The 18,330-nt window shown below is 34.4% G+C and overlaps 3 protein-coding genes and 1 long non-coding RNA gene across 4 annotated transcripts; 2 read left to right on the forward strand and 2 right to left on the reverse strand.

Annotated features, from left to right (window-relative positions):
- Positions 1–297: 297 nt before the first annotated feature.
- Positions 298–2,244, forward strand: LOC120190278 (pollen receptor-like kinase 3). Its single transcript, XM_039193376.1, has 2 exons — positions 298–1,573; positions 1,655–2,244. The coding sequence occupies exons 1-2, from the start codon at positions 298–300 to the stop codon at positions 2,242–2,244; spliced, it is 1,866 nt and encodes a 621-aa protein (XP_039049307.1).
- Positions 2,245–5,586: 3,342 nt separating this feature from the next.
- LOC120190601 (protein NEGATIVE GRAVITROPIC RESPONSE OF ROOTS-like) lies at positions 5,587–6,628 on the reverse strand. Its single transcript, XM_039193647.1, has 3 exons — positions 6,089–6,628; positions 5,832–6,003; positions 5,587–5,733 (listed from the first exon to the last, which is right to left on the reverse strand). Exons 1-3 carry the CDS (start codon positions 6,626–6,628, stop codon positions 5,714–5,716), a joined length of 732 nt encoding a protein of 243 aa, XP_039049578.1. The 3' UTR covers positions 5,587–5,713.
- A 688-nt stretch (positions 6,629–7,316) lies between these two features.
- Positions 7,317–7,733, reverse strand: LOC120190606. Its single transcript, XR_005522623.1, has 2 exons — positions 7,581–7,733; positions 7,317–7,456 (listed from the first exon to the last, which is right to left on the reverse strand). It is a non-coding gene; the product is annotated as an uncharacterized LOC120190606 (long non-coding RNA).
- Positions 7,734–16,537: 8,804 nt separating this feature from the next.
- On the forward strand, positions 16,538–16,960 carry LOC120190279. Its single transcript, XM_039193378.1, has one exon. The coding sequence runs from the start codon at positions 16,538–16,540 to the stop codon at positions 16,958–16,960; it is 423 nt and encodes a 140-aa protein (XP_039049309.1).
- The last annotated feature ends 1,370 nt before the right edge of the window (positions 16,961–18,330 follow it).

Below are 18,330 nucleotides of genomic sequence, written 5' to 3' on the forward strand. Positions count from 1 at the left end.
TTCAACAATATCAATTAAAAGGAAAAAACAAATTTTACCAGTATTAAATCTTATTATCTAATAATATAGTATATGCAAAGATAAATTAGGACAACAACAACGATAACAATAACAATAATTCGGTAATAAAAAGAACAAACATAACAATAACAAAAATGCAAATCCAATTTGAAAACCGACGAACGGACGTTATGAGATAACACACAACGGAAACCAATACGAAAATTTTGCACAAGAGCTCCCACAATTATACTACTAAAAGTTGCACGTTGCCAAAACCCATCGGATGCCTCAATAATGGCGATGGGTAGGATTTTCGGGCTATTTCTGCCGTCCTTGTCTACAACTTTCGTGCTACTATTTCCCTTGACATTTTCCGCATCAGATTCCGACGCTTTGTTGAAGCTCAAGAAATCATTAAACAATGCCGGTGCTCTTGATTCTTGGGTGCCAGGATCGGCACCTTGCAATGGTCCCAAAGGACCTTGGAGAGGACTGGTCTGTCAGGGCGGCGTTGTCACGGGTTTGAGTCTTGATGGGATGGGATTATCGGGAACTATTGACGTCGAGGCGTTGGTTCAAATTCAGGGTTTGCGTACTTTCAGTGTCGAAAACAATTCTTTCGCTAACACCATTCCCGGATTCAATCGTTTGGGTGCCTTGAAAGTGCTATCCTTGTCGAGGAATTGGTTTTCGGGTGAGATTCCATCCGACTATTTTGCGAAAATGGGATCTCTGAAGAAAGTTCGGTTATCGTACAACAAGTTTACTGGGAAAATTCCAGATTCATTAGCTCATTTATCTAATATCGTTGGCTTACATCTCCAACGCAATCAATTTAGCGGACGTATTCCGTCTTTTGATTGCCCAAATTTGAACTCTCTCAATGTATCAAACAATCGACTCGAAGGCGAGATTCCCTCCAGTCTGTCGAAATTTCCTGCTAGTTCATTCGCAGGAAATCCAGGTCTATGCGGAAAACAGGTTGGCGTCCAGTGTTCCTCGACTCTAAACAAAACTTCCACAAATATTATTTCTGCAATGGTCGCGCTAGGAGTCATTATTCTACTTTCGGTGATTGTATTCTTTGCAATTCGATGGAGGAAAAAGAAGCAAACGGTTTCAGACGTGCCAGCAAGTGGAAGCTCTAACGATGCAGTTGAGGTTCCGGTTTCGATGCTACCTAAAGAAGAAGGAAGCATCAAGAGTGCAGGCTTGGACAGTAACGTTTCCAGTCCTGGAAAGGCCAGTGTAGCCGAATTAGTCATGGTGGACGATGAAAAGGGTGTTTTCGGGATGCCGGATTTGATGAAAGGATCGGCGGAAGCACTCGGAAATGGACCGTTGGGGTCTTCTTATTATGTTAGGATGGCCAATGGAGTGGAGGTGGTGGCGAAAAGTATCAAGCAAATGAATGCATTAGGGAGGGATGCATTCGATGCCGAGGTTAAAAAGCTCGGAAAACTACAACACCCCAACGTTTTGACACCTTTTGCTTACCATTACCGTAAAGAAGAAAAGCTCTTCGTGTACGAGTACCTTCCTAGAGGCAGTTTGCTTCACTATTTGCATGGTATGAAATTATAATTTTTGTCCTCTTTTCTTAAAGACAATACCATCTATGATTTCTAATAAAACCATGAAACCGTGCAAGGTGATGGTGGCAAATACGGTTGTGACCTTGAATTGCTGACCAGAGTGAAGATTGTGCGAGGAATAGCCGACGGACTCGAGTATCTTCACAACGAATTTGCTTCACGAGACGTGCCTCACGGTAATTTGAAATTAAGCAATGTTCTACTCGGTCCCGATAATCGTCCGTTGCTGTCGGACTATGGATATCACCCGTTACTTAACGTCGACAGTTTAGATCGCTTGTTTGCTTATAAAACTCCGGAAGCCATACAAAAGCAAGCAGTGTCGTTTAAAACTGATGTATATTGCCTGGGAATCATCATTCTTGAGATGATTACAACGGAACATCCTTCACAACATGTTAACGATGGAAATGGCGGGAGCGATATAGTCCAGTGGGTGGCATCTGCGTTTTCCGAAGGGATACAAACTGAATTGCTTGATACGAATATCAAGGGCTGCCGGAATTCAGTTCGTTGCATGGAGAAGCTCCTTCATGTAGGCGCACTTTGCACTAAAACTAGTCCCGAGGAGCGATTAGACATTAAAGAAGCTATTAGACTGATAGACGAGATAATGATAGAATTAAAACAATATGGTATAATCTAGATATCCCGAGATTTATCATCTCAAATCATGGAGATTTCATTGGTACATTGAAATCATTGTATCTTTTTGATTTTTCAAGAAGATACATTTTCTCTTTATCGTGCAAATCTCTGATGAGGAGATAAATATAAGTTAATTATTGGGACCATTACCTCTTATATAATTAATTATTAAATTAATTTTTATCATTTATATTTTGTTTCTATGACATTTTACCTATAACATGTGTGACATAATTGATCACTTAATCTTATATCATATTTTATAATAATATTGTACATATATACCTACAATTATTGATTTTAAATGAGATTTTATTTTTTTCTCTCCTTTATATATGATTTTTAATGTAAATCGAGTTGCAATGACTTAAGGATTGTTTGTTTGCCTCTTAATAGAATCATTCAGCGTTAAATTCTAAACCGTTCAGCATTCAGCGCGTTTATTTCGCACATCTGAATAATTCAATACTGACTGATTCAGCAAAACAATGCTGAATGATTCAACACAAAAATACATTCTGAATGATTCAACACAAAAGTATATTTTGAATGATTCAGAGTCATTATCAAACAGCATATCACATTCAGAACTAATTCATACAGAGCCTCTGAATCATTCAACATTTGAATCATTCAACGCTTAATCATTCTGAAGTAAACAAACAGTCCTTAATGTACAAATTTTAAGTTGTAGTGAAAAAACTGGGATAAAAAGAACATGAATATGTGTAATTTAAACACTTTTGAGTATACTATTTATCTATTTTCTCAGATTCTCATACTAAACGCATAGTGAATTAGTGACTTAAATATAAAGTATAAATAATAATATGCATTTTGATTTCAAGTGAGCTCGTGAAATAGTTCTCATTAAAAAATGATTTGAGTTTAATTTAGTTAAAATTATTGTCCGTATAATACTAGTGGAAGTTCTTTCAATTCTTTCGTGGGGGTTATTCAGGTGATATGGTGGATCTCTGGCTGCCTTGAGCTCTCCGATATGTTTAACAATGGCTGATTGAATCATTTCCACTGTTGAGGAAGCAACAAGATCAGGCGTTAGCTTTCCGGAACCTGAATGTTTTTGCACAGTAAGCACTATGTTGGTCACAATTTCCATGGATAACTGATCATTACAAACGATATGATTCTGAATGTTGAACCGAGTTCTAAGCACCACGGATTCACAGCTAGGCTTTTATGTCACTCTGTCTTGTCTTCTTCCAAATCACCATTAGCTGATGTTTCGTTGCTGCCCTCACCTGTTCTAGCTTCTGGTGCACTTCTAAAATCCTTTGAAGGTGCTGAAGAGGGTTTTATGAGTGTCAAAGTAGAATCGTCTTTGTCAAAATCTTCATTCGCTTCACCGGAGTAAGCATACCTCTTAAAATCGGAACAACCAAACAGCGAGTTATTAGAAGCTGCAAAGATTTTGAAATAAGTTTTCAAAGATCAAAACCTAAACTAAACATGCAGGAACATCAGCCACACAATCAAACAGCTAAAAGGTCTCTAAACTCGATAACACAGAGAAACTAGCATAAAAATGATTAACAAGCAAGTAATCAATACTATATAGACATCTCAAGCTGATTGGTTTTACCTTGATTAACAACAGGTAATAAATTCATTAAACTAATCAGAAAAGGAATGACAGAAAGAGAACCTTAGATCCCAAAAAGTTGGATCTTTACCGTGTAGAATTCTGAGAAGGTGCCCAAAGAACACAAATGACACACAGCAGAGAGAAAGATAAGATTTGCAATCAATACAACTAATATCAGAGTTCAGAAAGCTCCACAGCAATCAATACAATAGTCATGCAACAGGCCAATTGGTTGAAACTTGAAAATTTTTCAATTTTCTTCCACATCAAATCCCAAAGATTTATCAAAGTCCTACTTAACACTAATAGAATCAAATCAAACTTTTAACGAATAGCTTTTGTTAATTATTTGTTGACTATTAACTAGTACATGAACCATCCTAAAAGACATCATAAACAAAATCCAAATTCGGAAGTGGATTGCAAAATCATAAACAACTAAACGAAGAACCCTAAATGAGATTAAGCATACAACTAGAAATTTAACAACTCGTCAGCATATAAACATAAGACAGAACAACTCAAAGCCAATGCCAAAAAAAACAATAGATTCGCAGCAAAGAATAAATCTCAGGACATCATAAATTTAACAACGAAAACAAAAGAGAAAGAGCACACTGTCAAGATAACTGGCTAGAGAAGTAGAGTGGTAGATATCTTCAGGGCCTGCCCAAGACATTGATCACCTTTTTTCGGTCTCTCAAAAAAAAAAAAGGCCAAAAATAGACCTTTCAAATACCAATTACCCAAATATGGCATTGGCTATTGAGAATTCTCTCTTCTATAATCTAACCCCAAACTCCAAAAATTTAACAATATAAAACCCCTCCGAGAAGAACAAAAGCAACCCAAAGACGTAAATATCACGAATTATCCGAAACCAAAGATTCCAATAATCCTAGATCCAAGAAGAGAAGAAGAAGAAACCTAAGTGGAAAAGCCCCGGAAGTTAAGAAATTGGGGTATAGTTTTCTCTTCCGGTTTGAAGGGACTAAGTGCAGTTGGAGTAAAAAATATATCTGAGCACTCAGATCCAATCTCGCCGGAAGAGAGAGAAAATTGAGAGGAGGTCCGGGAAAATTAGAGACGGATGGGAAAATGGATATTGGGAATTAGGTCGTGGAGTTTAACATGGTGAAAATCGGTTTTATTTCGTGAATATGTGATGCCAAAAGGCTTTTTCTTTCCGAAATTTTATTCAACACAGAACGTTAAATACAGCCATATCGATTATTGGAACTTCAAATTTATTATATTATTATTTTAATTAATTATAAATTTAAAATTTATTATATTATTGTTTTAATTAAATGTCATATTTTTTAATTTAACAATTTAAAACAATAGTAATTTTAACCTAGGAAATTATAAGATCCAAATAAATTAATGTTTCAAGAAAATGATGCGATTCATTTTACAAAAGAAATTCTATTGGTTGAGTAAATTTAAATTTAAATTATTAATTTTTATGATTAAATTAGATTAAATTGCATTTGAAATTTAAATTATTTTAAAAAATGAATTGAGAATCAATCCTTAACCCAAAAAAATGGAAAAGAAGAGAAAATAAGGATAAATAAAATAATGTCTAGCTGTTGAGCTCTGCCGGTGAAATACTGATATCAATTTCAGATACCTCATGAACATGGGTTGCACTGCATCCATAGTTACAACCATGAAAAAAAATAAAAAGAGGGAAGCACAGCTATAACAATCGCACACTTTTCTTTTTCTCTCATCACTTATCACAATCGATTCATAGATCTATTCTGAAATTTTTGTCTTGATATATTAATGAAGGTAGCATTTCACGTTCTTGAATCCTAGATTAGAACATAGGAACCTGCAAATCTCGGTATTTTTAGATCTCCAGAACAATATCTGCAATAAGATTCGACGAGTAATTAAAAAAAAACGTAGTTTGTGGCATGTTTTTGGATAATAATTAAATCTACCATGAAAACCCAAGAAAAGCTTACACTCAGAATCTGTCTTCACCCATTTATATCCATCTTCACTCTTTCTCTGCTGGGTTTCGTCTTCGTTATTTGGCTTTCTGGGTGCTTGTTTGTCTTCTAAATATTTCTTTATGGCTGATGCTCGAGAAGGATTTTGATTGTAAATCTTCTTGTGGAGCATTACCCTCAAAAGCTGTCGAATCATAAAACGTTTGATATAATTTCGCAGTTGGTTATAAAGTTTATAAGATATCGAAACATGTTTCTACTTAGATTACCTTCTCCATTTTTGATTCTTGCAGTGTATCTCTCAAACTCGGGGCAGGTGAAAATCCGCTGCTGCAAACAAACATCTTCTTCAAGAGGAAAGAAATGGATTTCTTCTTGTTTTCGGCGCAAATGTCTTTGCATCTGCCCAGAATGACACTGATGGCTCGATCGATGTATTCTTGATCCGATTTATCACCCGAATCACTGCAAAGTGCATTGCTAACCCTCCTATCAACTTCCAAGCTCGATGGACAATTAAGAAACCTATCCAATGGTAAATTTGCTAGTTCCTTTTTGACATCGGAAGCGGGTTTTCGGGACAAGAGTTTGGTTAATTCCTCTTCTAGCTTCCCGACTTCTTCGGATGTAAATTCGTGTAAATCCTCGGACGAAGACGGCTCCTGCTCCTCTTCAATGTCGAACGGTTCTCGTCGGTTTATGTTTCGGGATCGGTGATTCTCGGGGATGTCATTATTGTTACCAAATGTTCCTATTGCCAACAATCCATGAGGCCAATCGCTGAACTCTTGTCGAGGCTCTTGTTTCATGTGCTCTGATAAAGAAAAATATCACGAAACGAGCTATTAAACACTAGGTTAAAGATCACATGTGGAACATGTCCTAATTGTCCCATGACATTATCAGTGTTATGTTTTATGGATTTCAACGGGGAAGACCATGGATTTATCAAAACACTGAGATCCCCCGTCTCTGATCTTGGTCTTAAAAAAACAAGCACGAAGAATATTATTGGTGGAAGTTGAATAAGAATGGTCCTTGTTAAACAAGCATATAGGACAACTTACAATGTTCTCAAATAACGTTTCACTTGCATCCCCATTGACTAAAAATGTTTGTGAAAATTACATTATGTAGACACCTCTTGCAGACCCTGATATATATATATATATATACATATATTGTATGATCATAATAATTTATTAATTCGACGAATAGTGTAGATAAATACAATATCTTATCATGTTATATGTGAGTATGGATGCATATAATAACTATTGATACGAGAAAAAATAAAGATAAAAAGAGATTTCGGATTGATTCATACGATTATTATTTTCAAATGATACCCAATAAACTTGGATATATTCGAATTCATGTAAATAATAATTAGAATAACGAGAAGGTGAAATGAAAAAAATTAAGTCGGTTCATGCAATCATCCTAGATAACATTTGTTTTAATAAATCTGAATTCTATTTACAAAAGTTAAAGTTATTTTCTTTATTTATACAGACCAGTCCTGTTTAATTACTAGGAAGAGGAAAAAGAAAAGAATGCTTACGAGTAGTGGGAACTGTATGTGATTTACTGCTTCCCGGTTTCCCATTAAGCTTATTTTGCACCCAACCAAAGAACTACAATGGAACAAGTGAAAAGCCTTCATCAAAATCATGCGGTTTGGAATCCACTTGCAGACTTGATCTCAAAACTTCACTTTAAGGAGTATGCAGAGAACCATGTATGACAAAACAAACTTACCTTCATTTTGAGACGAAGAGGAGGATAAGCCGAGAGCTTTTAGGGACGAGCTGGGGAGCTTTCTGCACTGAATCTTTGGAAGAGGACGTTGGTGGAAAATGTATCTGCAAAACTCGGGAATGAAGGAGGCGTATCTTAATAGCCAATGAGAGTTGAGCTGTGCATGGAAATATATATATATATATAATAACGAAGGCTTGGATTTTGATGAATTTAATGACCTCTTAATATCTGAATTATAATAATCTATGAATATATGTCCATATCTATGTAATAACACGTGATCTGCGAATACCATGGGCAGGATTCAACAACATCCGGGTGCAGCCACCCTCGTGGCTCCGGTTTAGTCCATTAGATCACCAAAATGCTGATTTCAAGACAAAATATATACGGCTAGTAAAAGTGTAACCATCAAATCTCTATAAATTTATTACCCAACGATTCTGCGAGTGAAACGAAAAAGGATTTTCCGACAACTTGTAATATGCATAAAAGAAAGAAAATCTTGTTATTTATTGTTTCCTTTTACATGTTATAACATAATTTCTCATCATCTCCAACTCTTGAAAGAATAATTATTTTGAATAAATAATAATTATATAACTCTAACCAATAGTGAATTTCTATATATTGACGTCTTGCACATGTTGTATATAGCAGAAAACCAAAGTTTCTTAATTTAAAGAGAGTTAGGCAGTTTGTCTCAAACTTATTCTGGGTGGTGACTTAATAAGTTTATCAAGAATTTGGAATGACAACGAAAATGTAAATCCTTTTCATAATTATTTTATATGAATTTTATGTGTGTTTTTCAATTATTAATTTATATATAGTTAAGAGTAATGAAAACTAATACTTACCTTATGTATTTAGTGAGATCATTACTCTCACCCATTAAATTTGTCTATTTTAGATTTTAAAATTAATTTATTTAAAATGAGAAAAATCAATAAATAACAACACTTGTACTTTATTTTTTGTTCTTACATGTCCTATTCTTTTATATTTATTAAAATTAACATGCCAAATATGGTTAACTTTTTTCTCTTAAAATTATGTACATAATTAACATGAGACATAAATAACGGAGGGAGGAAATATTTTGATGCATTTATCAGTAATAAAACACAATGATTTTATCGATTAATATGAGATGATTGAAAATTAATTTATCAATATTTCATTGAATAAAGTAAATAATTGAACTTTCGATATAGGAAAAAAAAATAAAAGAGAAAGTAAAGAATTGCAGCAGCCAATCACAGAGTGGTTCTCTGAAAAAGGCTGGGTTGGGTGACAGCAGTAGGCAACGTGTCAAGCAGTCAAGGACAAAGTAGAATCCCTTCATCTGTTGTCGGTCCAACACGTGTACCTAAGGGGTCGGGTTGACTTTTAGTAGCCATCCGCTCGTTTCCCAACCCAGACCCGCCGTTTGAATATTATCAAAGCCTGTTTTCATGATCCTCGTATTATCACACCTCCGGTAAAATTTAGAAACGTATATATTTCTATTATATTTACAAGATTGAAAAATTAAATAAAAAGAAAACGCATAATACTCTTATGAAGAATAGTAAGAGAGATTATTAATTAGAATTGAATTTAAAATTTAATATCAAAAAAATTAAAATTTTTCTTTATCATTAAATGTAAATTGTACTGATTTAGATATTTGAGTCAAAGTTTAATATATTTATATTTTATAGTTAAATTTAAATAAAATACTTTTTTATTAAGTAATAGTAACCTAAACAGATTTATTAAACTTTAAAATTGTTTTAATTATTAAACATATCTAAAACGAACTAGTATATTATTAATTATATATATAAGAATGTCCTAGGAACATTTATGGTTAAATAAAATACTATTAATTAAACAATTAAATACGAAGATTTGCCTTTTTTATTGGTAGAATTATAGGAATTGAGTATTTGGACCACAAGTAACATTAGATTGGATGTCGAGAGTGCTAGCCTCCAAGCGAAGAGTGTTGACAAAATTCTGATCGATTAATTGCCACGTTTAATGTGCTTAATCTAACATTGTGAGTTATTATTATTAGTAATCTATGGTGATTATAAGGTAATATATATTATAAAAATTGTCAATCAGTTGACAATAAAAGTTTAAACACCTTTATAATTTTTTATGCTCGAATCTAAAACTTTGAGGGATCATAATGATTCCTTAACCTAATAAAGTAGTTTGATTCGTGCTTCTTATAACATTTTGAGCTCTCTTTTCTTCTTTTTAAGTCAAATAAGGTTAAGTTTTATCATATATATTTATTTAAAATTAAAAGTTATGTACCTAAATCTTATATATATATCATTTTACATTTGATTAAAGTCTATATATGATATTAATATTTATCCTAAAAAAGTAAGATATGTATTATTGTGAAGAAAGAAATGTTGGTGGAGATTCGTGTAAATAATAAAGAAATAAAAAAAAGGAAATCGAAATTCAAGAACCAGTCTCAAAAGATTAAAAGTAGACAGTAATAAGAATAATTAAAAGAGAAAGATAGCAACTAGTTTCCCTAGGGTTTAGGAACCAACCTAAAATATGCGAAGCTTACCAAATTTGGAAAGTTGAGGGAACATCGGCTAACTTAAACAAGGTTCTCCGGAGATGTGGAGCTCGATCCCCCACGTAAGTGGAGGTTTGACCAGCTGGCCTTTCATTGGATCTTCAGTTCTTTTAAAATCAATCAAATATAAAATGGAGAAAAGGGGTTTGTCTTTGCATTAAGATTAAGCAAATGTTTGTGTTTTGGTACAAGGGCCATGATTACGATGAATCTGCTAGGAACCTAAGTAATATTATTTTTCTTCGTACACACAGGATTGTAAGAAGCCACGGCCCTTTGTTGTGAATAATGAAGGGTAAATTCCTTCATTCCTGGCCTCTAATTAGGATTTTGTTTCTCTATTTACGTTTCCTACTACTTTATATATATATGTATGGTTATGATTTGTCGGATTATATATAAAGGGATATGATCTAATTATACAGTGTAAAACTTTTTAGTTTTACAAAGATTTAGAACCGTTTGATGAGTAAAAATAGATGACTAAGATTAACAATAGAAAATGAGAAGATAACCAGTTGAAAAAAAGAAATAATGAGTTAATCTCAGTCGTCTAGTTTCACTTATCTAACAGTCATCTCAAACTAATAAAAAGGATTTCAAAATCAAGCGATCTCAGTGGTTAAGGGATGATTGTTATTCTTATAGGTTTATGATCCGAACACGACATTTGCAAGGGTGTTTGAACATTCATTGTCAAATAATTAAAAATCTGTCAAAGATATATTATCTTATAATTACTTCAAACTAATAAAAAGGATTTCAACATTTATATTTTTTATTTATTAAAATATTCAATTATCTTCGGCCTTCAAAAAAAATAATGTGTTTTATTATCTCTATAGCTTTCTAAATTTCTCCTCTTAATTCTTTTTGATAATATATATGAATAAGAATTTATAGATCTTTGATGAGTTTTGTTGGTGTATGCTTTGCACTTGTCAGCTTATATGGATCAAGATGCATAAAAAACCGAGGAAACTTAGACCATAATCACTATTACTATGTTGTAATATGTGAAGAAATGTGTCTGATTATTGGAGCAAACAGACAATGTTTTATCCATGGCCAAAAGAGCCTTTAATCATCCATTATTTTTACTTATCATATTCCGACACCACTATTGATAATTACATCAATTCAAACGGAGTTATAGTTAATGAAACCGATGGATGACAAATTTTGTATGTAATTTGGAGAGTGAGCTGCCCCAGAGTCTCCACGTGTTCAAACACATGTGTCTGGTTTTTGCTACACGTCCATTCAACAATCTCCCATCGTAAATACGTTGTAATTCATTAATGAAGACCTGGACGATAATATGTGGTCTTTGCTTGAATTCAATGTTTCTGCTCGAGAAAAATGATCCACCCCAACTCCCAATTAGTTCCCTTCGACGGGGGACGTGAGCTTCAAATGTGGCCATATATTCATGAAGTTAATTTCGCTGCTGGAGTTTCCACTGACAGTTCCAAGGGGCTAACAATCCCTTTAGTGGAGCAGGAATCATGGTCAAAACCATATGATGTAGCTAGTGGCTAGTGCTTCATTGGCTCACCTTCTGATGCCTTTTCTGTGTTTCTATATGATTGCTATTGAGCTTGTTGCTTTATTGGTAGCATTTGGTGTGATTTTTGGAATTAATCCATCATTAAAGTTTTTAATATTGTTATAAAAGTTAGATTCTTTTATTAGTTTGAGATGATTACAATATATTATCTGTTTATAATCTTTTTTAATCGGTGATAAAGTGACATATCCTACAAAAGTAACTATCCAAACCGGAATCTCTAAGTAGAATAACACTCCTTTCTAACATTGATATCACTCAATGGATTCAAAAGTCGAGATGTTTTATCGGTATAATGACATATTAGTCCCTAATATAAAAACATTTGACAAAATAATCATTTTAACTTAATTTTTTGAAACACTTTAATCCTCAATATGTTATTTTGGGACATGTACACGTGTGATGTCATGTTAACAAAAATAAATAAAAATAATTATTTTCTTCGAGAATTATTATTTTTTGAAACTTTTATAAACAAAAGAACTAGTTGAATCTTGAAAAATATGTTATATGGCGAATTATCTTTTAAGGATATGTCTAATTAGTACATGTCTTAAACTAATCCAACACCTAACATTGTTTTAGTTCAATTCAATTATATTCCTTACAATGAGTAAAATTTATAATTTATGATATTTCCTTCTCAAATTGAACAATGTTAAGAGAATTATATCGATTTGTTTCTGGATAAAAATAATTTAAAAGGGAAAAATTGAATAAAAATCAATTCAATTCAACTAAAACAATACTAAGTAATTGACAATCTTATAATCAACCAAAGAATTTAGTATCATGTTTGGAAATATGGATTTAAAGATCCAAATTTATTTCATATATACATAATGAGAAAGATTTACACATATCATACATAAACTAGTTAAAAATTAGTGTAATTTTATATGTATTTGAAAGTGTAAAAATATACACTTTAAGAATTTCACTAAATAAACATTTGACGTATACATGAATTTAAAATATAATAATAACTTTTCTATATATAATAATGTGAAATTTGGTATCCGACGACGTTTTGGCGGTGTGGTTAAGGCGTGTGCCTGCTAAATCATGGGGTATCCCCGCGAGAGTTCGAATCTCTCAGGCGTTGTTTTTACATTCTATTTTATAAATATATCAATAATACTTATCTTCACAAAGTTGATTTGTATGGGTATAACATGTTTACACAGGACTGCTTTAAAACATGAGAATGGGACCGATGATAAAGGGTTGCGTATGCGTATGCGTATGCGTATGCGTATGCGTATGCGTATGCGTATCTGTATCTATATCTGTATATGTATGTGTATGTGTATGTGTATGTGTACACATATACATATATACACATATACATATACATATCATGTTTGATTTATTGAATTATATATTTATTTTAATTAAAATAATATCAATTAATTAGAATATCTATTTTTTAGTTTTGTAAAAATATAATTAAATTATCAACATTATATTTTAAGTAACAAAATAATTTATATATTTTAATTAAAGATGTTTTTTTACACTAATGAAAATGTTCTTAGAACCTAATTAAAGAGGATTAACAATCATATAGTGAAATGAGGTACTAAATTCCTTAAATAAGATCAGGGGTTCAATTCTTTGATATTTACAAATAAAGCAAATTAAGTTTAGAGGGTCAACCTCGTAGTAGATCTCTGTAAAATTCAATCTAAATTAATCTATCAAAAGATCATAAATTAATGATTAATTAAAAAAGGGGACGAAATCACCAAGTTGGTGATCGTGAGACGGAAAGGGAAAGACCGTATCATGTGGGTAAAATAGACGAGTGAAAAAGGTTATAGGCTTTGTATTCAATGCCTAAAGTTTATAAATTTTTATGTTAATGAGGCGCCATGCTTCAACAACAACAACAACAACAAACAAAACCCTATTCACATATGCAATGGGGTAAGGGGAGGTAGGGTAGTAGGCTGCCCCCAACGCCAGGTTAAGAGCAGCTTCCGTGGAAGACCTCCGGCAGTCAGAAAATTTAAAATAAAGATACAATACAATGCATGTATAAATAAATATATAAATACATAGTTGAACAGTCTTCTTATGCAGTCTTCATATGCGCGTTTTTAATGGGAAGTAATCCCTGCAAATAAATCCCTACGTAAAAATCTTTGCATATAGACAGAAACTTAAGACCTGGCTAAATTTAAAAAGAGGAAACATGAAGAGAAGGATACACAGAAGTCAGCGATAGCAAGCTACGAGAAGGAATGAAGTCAAATGGGTTAAAACCTAAACTAAGGCAACACTACTTTTCTACCCTAGTTCTAAGCCTTCATAAATTCCAATGACAGAAACGTATAAAAAGTATAAGTCATGGTAATTACTACAAAGGCATTACAAAGAAAACAGAGATGCTACACCCTATGGATGTGACCCACACTACTCGGCTACCCTGGTCTTAAGTCTCCATACTTTTCTATCAGAGGTCATGTCCTCGGTAAGGGCTAAATCCTTCAAATCAGCTCTCAAGAAATCTACCCACTTCCTCCTTGGTTGTCATCTCCTTCTGGCACCGTCGACTGTAATCGACTCTACCCTCCTGACCGCATCCGACGGTTGTCGCCTAAGGACATGCCCAAACCACCGTAGTCTTCCCTCCCTCAATTTTTCGGATACATGCACCACCCCCAAGGACATCCTAATTGCAGAGTTTGGTGTCATGTCCCACAGAGTCCTACCACATGCCCATCGAAGCATTCTCATTTCTGCGGACTCCATCCTCCTTACGTGATCCTTCTTGATTGCCCAACATTCTGATCCATATAGCAGCGCTGGTCTTATTGTCATTCTATAAAATTTACCCTTTAGTTTTAGAGACACCTTCTTGTCACACAAAACTCCAGTAGCAGCCCTCCACTTTAGCCATCCCGCCTTTATACGGTGTGTAACGCCATCATCCACACCCCCATATTTATGTATCATAGACCCTAGGTACTTGAAACAATCCTTTGAGGGGAGAACGTGTCCTTCTATGCATACTTCTATATCTTCATCATTTTGGTTCCCACTGAAGTTTAAACATAAATACTCTGTCTTTTCAATATTGATCCTTAGACCTTTTTCTTCCAAAGCAGTTTTACAGGTAGTCAGTCTACTATTCAGCACAATTTTTGTTTCAGCAACTAGGACAATGTCGTCAGCAAAAAGCATACACCATGGGACACCGTCTGGTGTCGCACAATAGATGTCGTCCAAGGCGAAGATGTAAGGGCTAAGAGATGACCCTTGGTGGAGTCCGATTTCCACCGGGAATGCCTCGGTGTCGCCAACTATAGTCCTGACGTATATAGTAGATCTACAGTATATATCATGAATCGCCCGGATATAAGTAGTTGGGATCCGTCTCGTTTCCAAGGTCTTCCAGATCGTATCGCAAGGAACGCTATCATACGCCTTTTCAAGGCCAATGAACGCCATGTGAAGATCTCTATTTTTTCCCTATATTTCTCCACAAGCCGTCGAAGTAGATGAATCGCTTCCATAGTAGACCTATCTGGCATAAGGCCAAATTGGTTTTCTGAAACCCTAGTAACCTGTCTTAACCTAGCCTCTATGACCCTTTCCCATAACTTCATGGTATGACTGAGTAGTTTAATACCTATGTAGTTACCACAACGTTGGGGATCTCCTTTATTCTTTTAGATTGGTATTATCGTAGACTCTCTCCACTCCTCTGGCATCTTGGTTGTCTCTAAAATAATATTAAAGATGTTAGTCAACCACTTAACTCCCTCTTCTCCTAGGGCCAGCCACACAGTGATAGGAATTTGATCTGGACCGACAGCTTTGTCCCTCCCCGTCTTTCTAAGAGTCATTTTCACTTCCTCAATCCCAATCCTACTTGTAGGGCAGTCATTGGCCGTAGTATGAAGGTCGACTGACCCATCAACGGTACTATCTCTACAAGGAAAGGCACCGTCATTAAATAAGTCAAATAAGTAACTACCCCAAACCCTCTTAATATCATGATCTTTCACTAAAATAACACCATTGTTGTCCTTAATATACCTAATGCTACCTAGATCATTTTTCCTATTCTCCCTGGATTTTGCAAGCCTGAAGATGTCATTTTGTCCTTCCTTGGTGTCTAATCTCTTGTACATTTCATCGTATGCCTAATCCTTTGCTTTAGCCACTGTTTTCTTGGCTTCCCGCTTTACCTCCTTGTATCTTTGTTTAGCTCTCAATCTTTCTTCGTCATCATTGCATTGTATAAACTCCTTGAAGCAAGTTTGTTTTGTCTTCACCTTAGTTTGGACTTCGTCATTCTGTCACCACGATTTTTTATGTTCCTTGACCTTCCCTGTCGACAACCCAATGGTGTTTTTTCCCACCTCTCTGATTGAATTTGCCATATTTTTCATAACATATCTGCTTTATTTAAGTAGCCATGCTTCAAGATAACGATATCAATAGTAGAGGTCCAAAACTCGGTAATATCACCATCATAATTAGTGGGGTTGTAATTTGGATTTTTTACAATGAACGCTAATATATAACCCTAGGCGTTGTCAATTTATTAAGTCGGATTTATTGGCACTTGACATATTTTGGATATTGATTTAAGTAAAAAATGAAAAGAAAAGAAAATGATGATGTCAATTGTCGAATATTTAATAGTAACTCAAGTCGAGTGGGGGCCAATGCTCTATGATGCTGTGTCTGCATATAGTCGACTCCTCTCTCGTCTCACACAAACCGGCTCTCTTAATGTTCCATTCTCTTTGTCCACAACCTTCCATCAACATGGCCGTAGATCAGCGAATCACTGCTACAACCGCCACAAAACCACTCCACCGGACACACTTAGACACTGCGTCCCGATGCCAGACGCGGCGGGGGATTTTCTTCATACGCCGGAACCGTAATAAGTTACCCACAGTTCGACTTGGTGGGGGGAAGAAACCGCGGCCAGGGCTTTTCGTAGTGAGGTTTTTGAAGAAGACGAAGCTAAGGTGGCTGAAGTTGCAGTATACATGCATGTTGAGGAAGATGAAGAAATATTACAGAGATTTGATTAAGGACATCATTGAAGCAGGTTCAACCGTGGAGGCTTTACAACAAAGAATGTTTATGGAGTCCACTTTCGCTGTCCCCGTCATGAGTGTTTCCGTCGCTAGCTACCCTTACGCTACTGGATCAGATCGTTCTCGACCCTATTTATTTTGAAACATTTCACTATTATCTTCATTATGTCGTGTTCTTTTTTCCTCTTTGAGGGGTTTCTGTCAGTTTTTTTTCAGCTTTCTTTTTTATTTTCTTCGTGAGTTATCAAAATCTATATAAGATTGTTAAATGGAATTGTAAAGAAGTTTTCTGAATATACAATCATTTCACCTGTTCCAATGCTTTTCCAGATTGTTACTATTTTTCTACTGGTAAACTTTACCAGAGCTCAAAAACGAGGGCTGTTTTCATGGGAACCGACGAATTAATCCGATGCGTCCTATTGCTTTCTTTGTACTGCAAATTTAGAACAGTATTTGATTTGCGTATGGAGAATTACTTGACAAACATATTCAAAACTGTTAGAATATAGAATCAACACGAAAGATTACGTCCACATGTTCCAAGGGAAAGATTACATTTATTACTCTACCAAAAAAATGAAACATAGCAAATGGTAAAAGGATTCAATGTATGATTGACGAAAAGAGAAAGGAAAACGCATGTTAATATTTATTCTAAACCCAACTTGTTCTTGTCTTTTTTGGTTCATCTGGATCAAGAACCTAGCATACATACCTCTTATCATGTGATGATATATCTTATAAATTATTGAACAATATATTGGTATTCTTAAGCACATGGAGGTCTGGGGCAGACACATGTTGATGTTGATACAGCTAGGTAGCCTCAACATTCTGGTCAATTGCTTGCCTCATCATGTAGGTTAGTAGTAGTAACCTTCCAAATCCAGTTCCATGTTTCAACTAGTTTGGAACATGGTTTCTTTTCAGTTCATTATTATATCGTTTGGAACATGGTTTCTTTTCAGTTCATTAAAAAAAATGTATTTTCTGGTTTGTAATGTGGTCTTGTTACTGCATACAAAACACCAGCCATTGGCCTCGTACTCAAGCCTAGACAAGCACTGGTTTGACAAACAAAAAGATTTACCCTTTGTATAATAATGTCATTTTCTTTGCTTTTACTTAATCATATAATTCACTTTAACTATAGCTTGGACTACTATTTGATTATAAGAATATATAAAATTTGGGCAATCTAGTTCTTTTATTCCATGTACAAAATCTTTATTTTAAATAAAATATAAAAAAAATTAATGAAAATCTTTATTTTCAGGGCATGGATGAAGTTCTTTCTGAACTTTACTTGTTAATCCGTATCATATTTGATTTCACAAAAATGGTGGATAACAACTGGCCAGTCAATAAAATGATGCTTGTTCGTTGCCTCATTTTTGTGCCAGGATATTATTGTTTTACAAAGAAATATTAGCCATGAAGAGATGTAATTTTACCATATTTTCTTCTGTTTGCCTAACTTTTGAACCAGAGACGGTACGTTCAAAATGA

Source organism: Hibiscus syriacus, unplaced genomic scaffold (genome assembly GCF_006381635.1).
Source record: "Hibiscus syriacus cultivar Baekdansim isolate YM2019G1 unplaced genomic scaffold, ASM638163v2 tig00116962_pilon, whole genome shotgun sequence".
Taxonomy (NCBI): Eukaryota; Viridiplantae; Streptophyta; class Magnoliopsida; order Malvales; family Malvaceae; genus Hibiscus; species Hibiscus syriacus.